A 13,568-nucleotide genomic window follows, 5' to 3' on the forward strand; every position below is an offset into this window, starting at 1 on the left:
AACACACAGGGCAGAGTATACACACAAACTAATGTGTGTGTGTTCTAGTTGCTCTCAGCGGTCAAGCTGTTGTTTCAGCTGAAATGTTAAACCATGAATCAGTCTTGTTCTGGTCTCAGTGTGTGGAAGAGAGAGTGTTTCTTTGTGGTTCTGGACAGGACAAGCACTTTGATTCAGACTAGACCTCTAATACACACAAATACACACGCACACACACACACAAACACACACACATGGCTGATATGTCGTCTTTCTGTTTTACATATTTTGATCTTATCAATAAAAACAAACTGATGAACACAGCAGTCTTTGAAGTGAAGAATGAACTCTCTCTCTGTCTCTCTCTCTCTCTCTCTCTCTCTCTCTCTCTCTCTCTCTCTCTCTCTCTCTCTCTCTCCACAGTTTTACCTGCAGTCCAGGTTCACCTGGCGTGGCGCCCGTTTGCTCCGCCCCCTGCTCCAGTTCACCCTGCTGATGATGGCGTTTTACACTGGGCTGTCCCGAGTCTCCGACCACAAACACCACCCGACTGACGTGCTGGCTGGCTTCGTGCAGGGAGCCCTGGTGGCGTACTGCATAGTGAGTGCACACACACACACACACACACACACACACACACACACACACGTCACATCTGAGAACACAGGTGACACCAGGTGAAAGCTCCTCTCTGTCACCTCACACTGTGATCCAGTCTGTACCGCTCCTCATCTGAGCGGAGAGCGAAGACTCTGTCAGGTAGGCTCTGGTAGACTTTTTCTGACCTCATCTTTCTATGAGGAGCTACAGGACGTTTATGCAGAGCTGAGCCTAGCACACACTCCTCCTCCTCCTCCTCCACCTCCTCCTCCTCCACCTCCTCCTCCACCTCCACCTCCTCCACCTCCTCAGCGTGAAGAGAATCCTATTCTGTGTAATGAAGACCACATTTCATGGAGCCAGGCACAGTTTCATGGAGTATGTATATGAGTGTGTGTGTGTGTGTGTGCGTGCGTGTGACATATCGTTGCAGAGTGCCAGATGATTTTCGTAACCCTCATCATCACACTGAGCTGGATGGAGCCGAGGAAAATTGAATTCAGGTCAGGAGGAAAAATGAAGGTGGTATAAAAGAAAGAGAGAGAGAGAGGAGGGGGAGATAAAGAAAGGGGGGAGAGAGAGAGAGAGAGAGAGAGAGAGAGAGAGAGAGAGAGAGAGAGAGAGACTTTGAAAGAGGAATGGGCCTGTTAATTATTTGGGTTTTTTATTTGGCGGCTCTGGTTCTATCAGCACAGCGGGGCCCCGCTACACACTGCTGCCTCCGGGAAAGGGCTATGGAAACACACACCTAAACACACCTACACACACACACACACACACACACACACACACACACACACACACACACACACAGGCAACAATTACCTTTCTACCAAACCCTGACTGTGGAAAGGATTAGATTCATAAAATTTGGGATCTTAGTAGTGGCGCCAACGCAGTCCCTGGCATGGCCAATACACACTGAAAACACACACACACATAATCTCTCACACACACACACACACACACACACACACACACACACACACACACACACACACACACACACTGTACACAGCAGGATTGTAGAAGAGCTGAACCTCGAGCTGAAACAAAGCCTGTAACGCTCGGGCTGGGCGTCGCTCCTCGACGACTTCAGCTCTGACAGGAAAATAAAAACCAGAGATTCATTGAGCTCAAACTCAGAGAGAGAGAGAGAGAGGGAGGGGGAGGGAGGGAGGGAGGGAGAGATAGAGGGAGGGAGAGAGGAAGGGAGGGAGGGGAGAGAAGAGCGAGGAGGGAGAGGAGGTGAAAGGAGAGAGGAGCCTTGTCTGCGTCTTGGCTCGGGATGAGCGTGGGTTTAAATTCAGCTCAGCTATTCCACACACACACACACACACACACACACACACACACACACGCACACACACACACACACACGCACACACACACACACACACACACACACACAGTGGGTTGGTGTTATGATCCAGGAGGCCTCTCCTGGTTGAAACATGTGTGAGTACTTCAGCGTTAGCTTCAGTTTTAGCCTCATCTGTGCAGAGAGGAGCGGTTTGTAGCTTCTCTTTCTCATTCAACATTTTTATGTGGCAGACATTATTAAAACCCAGCAGCCCCGCTGCATTCTGGGTAATGTGGTGCATGTCTGTGAACTGCAGACGGAGGGATACCTGTGTTTATAACATGATGTGGAGTCTTTGATGCTTGTTCAGAGAGAGAGAGAGGTATGGCATGTATCAAAGGGTCATAGGTCCTGGGGCTGCCTCCTTTAAGGGGCTGCTCTGCCCACAGGTTAAAAACAGGAGGTCATATCTTCATGTCCTGAGCATGTGACTGTGAGTGTTCCTGATCTCAGTCAGTGATTCATTCAGCCCGGGGAAGACTGTCTTCCTCTTCAGACACGTCTCAGTCATTTTCCTCACAGACGTTTATTGTTTCATCGTTTATTTCTGCTGCTGATCCCGAACACACTGACCTCTCTGACCCCAAACTCACGGCAGGTCAGAGGTCACCGAGCAGGAGCAGATATCCACACAGAGGAGAGGAGGGGTGGATACTGTCTCTACTCTCTCCTTGCAGCTCTCTTTCTGGGCATTGAACAGGGTCTGCTCTCGGCGGTCTGATGTGGATCACCGACGGTTTGGGTTGGTGCTTAGATAAACGTGGTGACGAGTTAAACCTTCGTGTTCTCAGAACTCACATCCTCTGACCCACATCAGTGTGAGACAGAGACAGAAACGTAGTGTGGTTAGGCTGATCGTGGTCTGATCTGGTTTCAGGAGCGTGCTAACACTCTCTGTGTTGTTCTTTGTCACGCTCAGCAGGGTTAGTGAGCAATGTGCCGGTTATTTAGACACGCACACTTTCTGAGAGTTATGCACTCACTTCCTGCGTGACTCAGCCTCCTCATGGAGCCGTGTCTCTGCCCCTCTGACTTCATCACACTGTGGACTGGAGACCCTCTGCTTAGGAACCAGCTTTAGGAAGAACTGAGACTTCATGTCAATGTTAACGTCTCATGAATCAAAAGGACTTACATGTTACAAACTAAACTCCAGAGATCATCTCTGGAGGCCTCTCCCTAAACATCTGATGGTTTGAATCAGGCTGATGTTCTTTATTTAACTGATCTAGGGTCACATATAGTGAGTGGGTGGATATGTGAGGTAGTCCTGTCAGGGTGAGCAGGACGAGGCCACCATCATCCTGTTTGTAACCCAGCCACCAGCTAAAGACGAAACACGTGGACTGCAAATAATCTGCAGATGATTTATTTAACGTCCCTATGATCGCTCTGTAATGTCTCCATGGTAACAGACTCTGATCAGCCTCCTGGTTTTATGAATGAACATCAAACTGAACATTTAAATTCAGTGTCCAGACCTGATCCTTTTACTTGTTGCTCTGGTTTCAGTGACTTAGTAGAGATGAGCAGCTTAGAGATTCTCTCTCCAGCTCTGGTTCACAGGACAGGCTGTTGCTCCACTTCTCCCTCTCAGAGATGGTTGGGGTCCAGTAGCTCCTCAGGCTGCTCTCACATCTGTGTCCGCTAACTGTCATTACTTCTCCACGATCAAGACCAGCCTGAGACCACACTAACGTTTTTACCAAAGTGTCAACAGGCAGAAGGGGAAGGAGACGGAATACTTTCTGTGGAGTGATTTGATATGACGTGTGATGAGGTCGTTCCTGGTGTCTCTTTATCTAGAATTAATCACTGATCAATTTGGCTCTGATCAATCAGAACATTCTGTTCTATTCTGCTTTGATGTGTTCTATTCCGTTCAGTTCTGCTTTGATCTGTTTTGTTCTGCTTTCAGTTCTGTTCTGTTCTATTCTGCTTTGATGTGTTCTGTTCTATTCTGCTTTGATGTGTTCTGTTCTGTTCTGCTTTGATGTGTTCCGTTCAATTCTGCTTTGATGTGTTCCGTTCTATTCTGCTTTGATCTGTTCCATTCTATTCTGCTTTGATGTGTTCCGTTCTATTCTGCTTTGATGTGTTCTGTTCTATTCTGCTTTGATGTGTTCCGTTCTATTCTGCTTTGACGTGTTCTGTTCTATTCTGCTTTGATCTGTTCCATTCTATTCTGCTTTGATGTGTTCTGTTCTGTTCTATTCTGCTTTGATGTGTTCTGTTCTGTTCTATTCTGCTTTGATGTGTTCTGTTCTATTCTGCTTTGATGTGTTCTGTTCTATTCTGCTTTGATGTGTTATGTTCTGTTCTGCTTTGATGTGTTCCGTTCTATTCTGCTTTGATGTGTTCCGTTCTATTCTGCTTTGATCTGTTCCATTCTATTCTGCTTTGATGTGTTCCGTTCTATTCTGCTTTGATGTGTTCCATTCTATTCTGCTTTGATGTGTTCCGTTCTATTCTACTTTGATGTGTTTTGTTCTATTCTGCTTTGATGTGTTTTGTTCTATTCTGCTTTGATGTGTTCTCATCTATTCTGCTTTGATGTGTTCTGTTCTATTCTGCTTTGATGTGTTCCGTTCTATTCTGCTTTGATCTGTTCCGTTCTATTCTGCTTTGATCTGTTCCATTCTATTCTGCTTTGATCTGTTCCGTTCTATTCTGCTTTGATGTGTTCTGTTCTATTCTGCTTTGATGTGTTTTGTTCTATTCTGCTTTGATGTGTTCTGTTCTATTCTGCTTTGATGTGTTCCGTTCTATTCTGCTTTGATGTGTTCTGTTCTATTCTGCTTTGATGTGTTCCATTCCATTCTGCTTTGATGTGTTCCGTTCTATTCTGCTTTGATCTGTTCCGTTCTATTCTGCTTTGATCTGTTCCATTCTATTCTGCTTTGATCTGTTCCGTTCTATTCTGCTTTGATGTGTTCCGTTCTATTCTGCTTTGATCTGTTCCATTCTATTCTGCTTTGATGTGTTCTGTTCTGTTCTATTCTGATTTGATGTGTTGTGTTCTATTCTGCTTTGATGTGTTGTGTTCTATTCTGCTTTGATGTGTTCCGTTCTATTCTGCTTTGATGTGTTCCGTTCTATTCTGCTTTGATGTGTTCTGTTCTATTCTGCTTTGATGTGTTCCGTTCTATTCTGCTTTGATGTGTTCTGTTCTGTTCTACTTTCTGTGGAGTGATCTGAGGATGCATGGTCAGGTGGTCTCTGGTGTGTTAATAAGTCAAGTTATAACGTTGATCCAAAATACTCCACCATCAAACAAAGAGGGGAAATGATTCAGAGCTCCTACAGATGTTAGATTGGCCCCGCCCACTCCACACTCAGGGTGGAGGGACGGTTTGAGAAAGGCCCAATGTCTCAGACCTGACATTTAATGTTAATGACCGAACAAGCACACACACAAACACACACACACACACACAACCACACACATGCGCACACACACTAACAGGCCTTTAAAGATTCTGCTGAGTCTGCAGCGCTCCACACAGAGTCCCGGCGTCTTTGTGTGTACAGGAAGTGGTGAGGTCGTGATAAGCGGCCCGCCATAGCGGGTTCGGGGTGATAGGTCTGATGGTGGGTGACATGGCAGTATGGCTTGTTGTGATTGGACAACGACACATCCTGAGGGGAAACAAGCGGGGTTAATTCACATGACGGCTCGGGTGATTCCCGTCGATATGACTCGTCTTGTGTTCTCTCTCACACACACACACACACACACACACACACACACACACACACACACACACACAAACACACACACACACACAAAGACACACAGCTCTGTGCTCTAGAGGTCTCTATGATGTCATCAGTCAGTCAAAGGTCAGCGTTCATGGTCAGTGAATGTCAGAGAGTCTTTGTGTGCGCTCACTGAGAGGCTCTTTGTTACAGATGTCCACCTCCAGGCGTAGGATGTTTTTAAAGAAGAAGAAAAAGAAGAAGAGAGATTACTGTAATGAGTTTCCCCTTAGGCCTTCCTGTGCGAGAGCGTGCAGTGTTTTATTTAATGTTGTTATCCAAGAGGAGCTGGGCTTGCCAACATTTTGTGTGTGTGTGTGTGTGTGTGTGTGTGTGTGTGTGTGTGTGTGTGCGTGCGTGTGACCCTGGAACCAAGAGGTGGAAACACTTATCCACTCCTACTGTGGACAGCAGTTTCCACAGTCCCACTTCCTGCCCCCGCCCGTCTTCCTGTTGGATGTATGATGTCATTGCGATCTCAGGGAGAGAATTTCGGCTTTTTTCTCTCCTCCAGAGTTGACGTGATCTCAGAGTTGACGTGATCTCAGGGCTGATGTGATCTCAGAGTTAACGTGATCTCAGGGCTGACGTGACCTCAGAGCTGACGTGATCTCAGAGTTGACTTGATCTCAGAGTTGACGTGATCTCAGTGTTGACGTGATTCTAGGGCTGACGTGATCTCAGAGTTGACGTAATCTCAGGGCTGAAGTGATCTCAGGGCTGATGTGATCTCAGAGCTGACGTGATCTCAGGGCTGATGTGATCTATGAGTTAACGTGATCTCAGGGCCTACGTGACCTCAAAGCTGACGTGATCTCAGAGTTGACTTGATCTCAGAGTTGACGTGATCTCAGGGCTGAAGTGATCTCAGGGCTGACGTGATCTCAGAGTTGACGTCATCTCAGTGTTGACGTTATTCTAGGGCTGACGTGATCTCAGAGTTGACTTGATCTCAGGGCTGAAGTGATCTCAGGGCTGACGTGATTTCAGAGCTGACGTGATCTCAGGGCTGATGTGGTCTCAGAGTTAACGTGATCTCAGGGCTGTTGTGATCTCAGAGCTGACGTGATCCCAGAGTTGACTTGGTCTCAGAGCTGACGTGATCTCAGAGCTGGCATGATCTCAGAGCTGCCTCACTGTGCTCTGGTCATGAAGCAACAAACACAGTCTTTGTATTTTAAAGGTTTTCATCAGGAGCATGAAGTCTTACCAGTGTCCCCTCTGTCTCCTCCTCCAGGTGTTCTACGTGTCAGACCTGTTCAAGCCACGGGTGAAGCCGGCCACGCCCCCGCCCTCCCCCATCAAGAAGGAGCTGCTCCCTTCATCAGAGATCATCGAGAGGAACAACCACCACAACATGGTGTGAGTCAGACAGACGGAGACGCCACTTCTTCCTGTGACCGAGCAGCCAATCACAGCGCGGCTCACCTCCCATCAGACAGTAGAATGTAGCGACTGAAGAGAGACTGAAGCTGCGTCCTCCTCCTACAGAGGGTCTGAGACTGGCACAGCAGAGTCCACTCTCACTACCCAGACTCCTTATTTCCTATATGTTAACTACTAATCCACCATGAGCCCATCACTCTGAGCACAAACACAGAAGCTAAAGAGAAGTTTGATCCGACCACAGAGCTGAGGGGGAGAAGAAGAAGAAGCCCTGCTGAGGGAGCGTCCTCTCTGAACTCTGAGGCCTCGGCTCGCCGCAGGACAACAACTTCCTCCGCCACAGGAAGGAGATTACTGCCGAAGACGCAGAATATTTACAGAAAATATAACTTATAGCACTGTTTTTAAGTCTTTGTCCGTTATCACCACTCGCTGCCTCAGACGTCTCACTGCAGCAGAGCTCCATGATGCTGACACCAGACCGTTAGCTTTGCATAGCTTCAGTCCAGCAGGTGTGTTCAGACGAAAAGTGAAGGAAACAGTCTTTCTTTACTCACAGCAGAAAAAACCTGGTCCCAGGACTACCAGAGTCCTGTCCATCTGTCTCCACTGAGTCCCAGTTTCACTGTATCTAACAGTCAAATGTTAGGAACAGAGAGGAAGCTGAGCACCTACATCGGGATGCTGGTTCATAAAGAATCCAGGATGAAGACTTCTTCTGTGTTTAACATCATCATGTGACTCCGCCCTCATCATGACCTCGGTTTGAGACAGGTTTCCTTTGCTCTCTGGTCTGAACACACTCGGTCTCCACGTCAGCTCATCCGGCTCTCTGCAGCGGACTCTGAGTTCGGCCCAAACCCGGGATGTTGCATTGTTAGGGGTTAGAAGTAGGGGGTGGGGGGGGGGGGGGGGGGACCTCAAAGCCCCCCAACACCTGAGTGAGAGGCGTGGCTGTGCCATGTCTCCTCCTGGTGTTGGAGCCTTCTGTTTGGCCTCTGGAACAGGAAGTGGGTGTGGTCAGAGGGTGGGGGTGTGGTCTGTCACTGAGGCAAGAGGGCGAAGATTTACAGCGAAGCTGGCACATTATTCTGGGATGATTTGGGCTCTTTCTGCTGGCAGGGAGCGGCTCACACCCACACAATCACTCATTGGCCATGCATGTTTGGATCTCAGTGTTTGTGTGTGTCTGTGTTTGTGTGTGTCTGTGTGTCTGTGTGTCTGTGTATTTGAATTGTACTTGTTCATGTTCACCGTGTGTGTTCACATGTATGAGCTCTGTGCCCTGTGAAAAGGAACTCCCTCTTGATAAACTGTGTCTGTCAGCTGTGCCAAGTGTGTGTGTGTGTGTGGTTGTGTGTGTGTGTGTGTGTGTGTGTGTGTGTGTGTGTGTGTGTGTGTGTTCTCTTACCTGTGGATCTCTGTCTATGTGTGTGTGTATGTGTTTGTGTCCTCTAACCTGTGGATCTGTGTGAGTGTGTGTGTGTTTATGTGTGTGTATAAACTCACAGCTGACTCTCTCTCTCTCTCTCAATCGTCGCTCGGCCATGTTGCACACTCCCGTAGAGTCCGTCCTATCATCATCATCATCATCAACATCCTCATCATGGTCTTCCTCTCGCTCAGCCGTCTCTTTTATAAATATATAAATATGTATAGATCAGAGTTTAACGTGTTTAGATTTACCTGCTCTGATACACACCTGTGTTTTTACCACGTGCTGCTTGTAAAGCATCCTCTGACAGACTTTTGTATTTAGAAACTAAACTAATGTAGAACTCACAGTTTGTTATATTCAGTAAATAAAGACATACAGCTGTTTAAACTCAGTGTTAGTATTTTTGTATCGTCCTGTTTTTGTACAAAGATAAAGTTATAAGCTGTTAAATGTACTTAGCCCTAATACATGTGCTTTAAATAAAAGCTCAGTATGAACTTTGTTTGTTTTCACTGTCAGCGCTTTGACACACACATATGCACACACAACAGGAGAGATTTGGAAACCTGAGGAAGTGAGTGAACAGGTGTAACAGGAGGAACAGAAACACCTGAGGAAGAAGTAGAAGAAGAAGTCTGCCCATCTCCTTCATCACTCTGATCCTGATTCACAAAAAACACAAACACATATTCACCTTTCAGGCAAACATGTGACTGATCAGTGCACACATGAATTTTAATACATACACACACACACACACACACACACAGAGGTGTGATCATTGAAGCAGACTGAGGACGCTATTAGAGCTCAGAAGAGGTTAAAGCAGAGTTCATGGAAACAAACAGGTGTCAGTATAAATACTCGGCTCTGATGACTCCAGTTTAAAAAAGGCCGTCCATACATAGAGTCACATGTTGGACTGTAAGTATAAATACACACAGAGAGCAGGAAGATATGTATCCGGTGTAATGTTCATGAAATCGTGCTCTCTGTGTTTCAGCTCAGCGCCGACATTGAGTTCCTGCAGCAGACTTTAAACAGTGATGAAGCTTTAAAACTTTAAAGCTTCATGTTTCTGTCAGGCTGTGCAAACATCTGAAAACAGGATAACACAGATCCATGATTTTGTAAAGATCTTTAAATAAAGAAACCCAACGCATTTAAAAACCTGATGATTATCTCGTTTAGAGGGAACGATCAGCAGTGAGGTTTACAAAGGTCATCATGGAGGGAGAAAGCTGGGCTGATGTTATCATTAAAGCAACATGCCTGTTTCTCTCTGTGACAGTAACAGTCCAGCAGGTCTGAGGTCAGCTGTAAAGGTAACAGCTCCACGATGAGATTTATGGAGTCACAGAGTCACAGAGGCACAGAGAGTCACAGAGAGTCACGGAGAGATTCAGAGAGTCCTGTTGTGGTCGTGTTTGGCTGCAGAGGAGCTGGCATGGCGCCCTCACTTGGAAGCCAAGGCATTACGTGGTGTTGTAGCTCTGTCAGCGAGCTGGGTGTGTGCCCTTCATCATCACACTCTGTGCTCTTCATCAGCTCGCTCTGTTTGCTCTCACTCACTACTTTCTGAAGTTTTCCTCGTATCACGGTCCAAAGCTGTACAGCACAGTCAGAGTCAGCTCCTGCTGGCAAGTGAGGACTCTGTGGACTCAGAAACTCCTCCACCCTCAGGCTTATTCAACTTTTGGATAAACTCACAAGTATGAGGTGGTCATGTCAGAAACAGCCTGTTTTCCCTCAGTCCACATTCTGAGATCCACAGTTTACACACAGCAACAGGAACACATGACGGAGAGGAGCAGCTGAACGATAAACAGAACATCTGATGGATGAATAGAACATCTGATGGATGAATAGAACATCTGATGGATGAATAGAACATCTGATGGATGAACAGAACAGCTAATGGATGAACAGAGCAGGTTGTCCCTGATCCGTCACAGGTTCCTGTATGAGTCTCCTCTCTGAGAGGAAGCCCTGCAGATTGATAACATGTGTGTCCATGTGCTATAAATAAAGTGTCTGACACATATCCCGCTCTGAGTCGTCTGAGTGTGTCAGGATGCTGCAGTCCGAGTCGGCGAGTGAGAAAGAAGAAGTAGAGTTTATATTTAACTCAGAGTGTGTGAAGGTGGTCTGAGCAGCTCCGGGCTGACTAACAGACCGCTCTTCTTGCCATGCAGTGCAGAGAGATGGCCCACTGGCACACATGATATAAAGAGCAGCACAGTGTAACAGGACTGCATCTGTCGCTGGCTCCAGTTTGGAGCTGGATTGTGGCGAGGGGGGCAATTCAGGAGAGTCGAGCAGCTCTGAGGACCTTTTCTCTGCGAGAGGCAGGCTGAGCACAGCTACACGTCCTCCAGGGCTGAGGAAGGGAGCCAACATGTAGGACACACAAGTTCCCCTGCATGCAGTTCCTCCAGAGTCCACCAGAGTGTGTCTCAGGGAGTCCATCCCCATAGAGCCCCATGTTACAATGTCACAGCAGAAATAAACATGTTACAGCCTGGTACAAAAACAGTTTTCGTCTCTATAGCTCATTTCTCTCTTCATGACAACTGTTCGGCAAAATTTATAAACAACTCACCTGTTTACAGCAGGTTAAGGGTTAAAGGGAGGGTTAGGGGTGCGGCCTCTTTGAGTGACCGGTGGGAGCTGCTAGCTGTCTGCTAGGTGTCCCCTCAATTCATTCAGTCCCTGAAGGCTGACACGGTTTGTACTCTGAATCACATGAGAACATGATTTCATTTGTACGAGGCGAGTGGGTGAGCAAGCAATCAGCAGAGCGAACACACCTTTAATGGACTTTACCTGCAGCACGCTGAAACTGTCGTACACGTGCACAACCATCCAGCATTACTGTCACCTAACACCATTCAACATCAACACTACGTCCCATGAGCCTTTGCTCTGATACTTTAGTCCATAGTTAATCTTTTAGCAAAAGTTAGCAGCTCTCAGTGTCTGTGCTCAGCGTACCGGTCTGCTCAGCTGGTTCTGACCTGAGCATAGATCCCTGAAGGAGGGATGCATGAGTTTGCAGCAGCTACAGACTGAGATGTTGATGACCGCCTCAGCGCTCTGCAGCCAGCATCCCAAAAACAAGCTTCAAGATGGCGGTCTGCAGAGCGCCAGGTAACGTCAGGTCGGCTGTGCCCACAGCTTCAGTGTCGTCTCTGTACGGAGTCAGAGTCTGGGCCGGGCTCTGGTCTGCCTCTGGAAACAGACTCCCAGCGGTCAGCTGTTTACGGCTGGTCAGGGTGTGTTTGGCAGGATATCAGCAAACGTGTAGACACAGCATGAGCACACAGAGGAAGTCTGTGAGTACAACAGAAAGACGGCTGTAGTTCGGATCATCAGAGAGTTAGCGCCCCCTGTTTGAAAATGAAGACATGTCACTAAGAGGACAGAGGGGACCAGCGTCCTCTTCCACCTGAGGTACCTGCTGCGTTTGAGCAGACGGAGTCTGCATGAACCCAGTCTCTTAAATCTGTTTATTCATCAGTGATTCAAGTGAGGATACAGCTGCGATCCACACCGAGGGGTCCTGCAGGAGGATTCATATTCTGGATCAGAGTCTGGCTTCTGTGATCCAGATCATGAGGACACTGGCTCTTTGTCTCACCCAGACTTCAGATATGAGACTGATCTGGTTTGAATGAAATCCAGGGAGAGACTTGGACCTAATCTGTGACCCGGATTAGATTAACCTAATTCTCCTGATGGTAACATTCATTGTGTGAGGGTTTAATCCCTGAGACTCTCTGTGCCGTGTGTCTCCCCTCAGCTCTGTAAATTCAACATCATCATTAAAGGTTGTAAATCATGGTCTCCTGATGATGAACCCTCCATCATCAGGAGTCTGTGGCTCTGACAGTGCTGCTTCAGGTTTGAGATAAAGTGAGGACTCAGTCAGCATCGTGGTGAGGTCTCACTTTGTATGCGTCTGATACGTGTTCAGATCTGATGCTGAGACTGTGTTAGTGTGTGTGTGTGTGTGTGTTTGTGTGTGTGTTTGTGTGTTTGTGTGTGTTTGTGTGTGTCAAGCCCATTGCTCTCATGAAACACACCTGTAAAGCTCTGCAGCTCTGAGTCTGCTCTTGTTCTGCGTCTGATGGACAGACGAGTTGTCAGCATCTCCTCGGTGCTGCGAGCTCTCGCCCTGACAGTGCTCAGATCTCTCCAGGTTTGTGAATCCGATGTTTGTATGAGGCTTGTTTAAATTAAAGCAGCTTATTTAATAATCCCTGTCTGCTGTGCAGCACAGTTTGTGGTGCATTTAACCCTTTACGCAAGCTCTGTGAGTGAGACGAGGTCTTTTGGGGCATCAGTGAATCAGGCTTAGAGCAGCTGCCATGGCTGCAGTCGTTTGCATACAGTATATGGAGTTGGACAGAAAGACACTTTGAATATTTCCTGATTACTGCTCTGTTAAACACAGCAGAGTCCTGTGGTAAGCGCTCATATTCATATGAAGTATCAGGGAGTTGACTTTATCTTTGACCCTCCACCGTCCTGTCCTGTAGCTCCTCTGTGCTTTCTTCAGCACTGACAAGCTTGCACGTTAAACTCTGTCATCCTTTACATCAGTCAGTGTAACTCACAGGTTAGCATGCAGAGGTTCTTAAACTGGTGCAGGTTAGTCACTCATTGTGCCTTTCATGTGTCTGATCACAGTCGGACAGCTGAGCTGAGTTCATCTCACAGACCAAGCAGAGTCATCTCTAGACCTGCAGGACCAGAGTCGTCTCTAGACCTGCAGGACCAGAGTCGTCTCTAGACCTGCAGGACCAGAGTCGTCTCTGGACCTGCAGGACCAGAGTCTCTCTAAAACTAATGACCCTCCTCACACACCACCTTATCCCTGAGTGACATAATGTCTGCGAGCTGAAGGAGGGAGGGAGAGAGAGAGAGAGAGAGAGAGAGAGAGAGAGAGAGAGAGAGAGAGAGAGAGAGAGAGAGAGAGAGAGAGAGAGGGAGGGAGGGAGGGAGGGAGAGTTAATACATTCCACAGATGTTGGCTGAATG

At 47.4% G+C, this 13,568-nt stretch overlaps 1 protein-coding gene across 2 annotated transcripts in view; it reads left to right on the plus strand.

Annotated features, from left to right (window-relative positions):
* The window catches only part of plpp3 (phospholipid phosphatase 3), a 27,951-nt gene extending 19,042 nt beyond the window's left edge, over positions 1–8,909 (plus strand). For both annotated transcript variants that reach the window (XM_034701531.1, XM_034701537.1), the window contains exons 6-7: positions 403–579; positions 6,939–8,909. In XM_034701531.1, coding sequence (XP_034557422.1) covers positions 403–579; positions 6,939–7,067 — 306 coding nt within the window. In that variant the 3' untranslated portion in view covers positions 7,068–8,909. The remainder of the gene's footprint in view (positions 1–402; positions 580–6,938) is intronic.
* The last annotated feature ends 4,659 nt before the right edge of the window (positions 8,910–13,568 follow it).

Source organism: Notolabrus celidotus, chromosome 2, assembly GCF_009762535.1.
Source record: "Notolabrus celidotus isolate fNotCel1 chromosome 2, fNotCel1.pri, whole genome shotgun sequence".
Taxonomy (NCBI): Eukaryota; Metazoa; Chordata; class Actinopteri; order Labriformes; family Labridae; genus Notolabrus; species Notolabrus celidotus.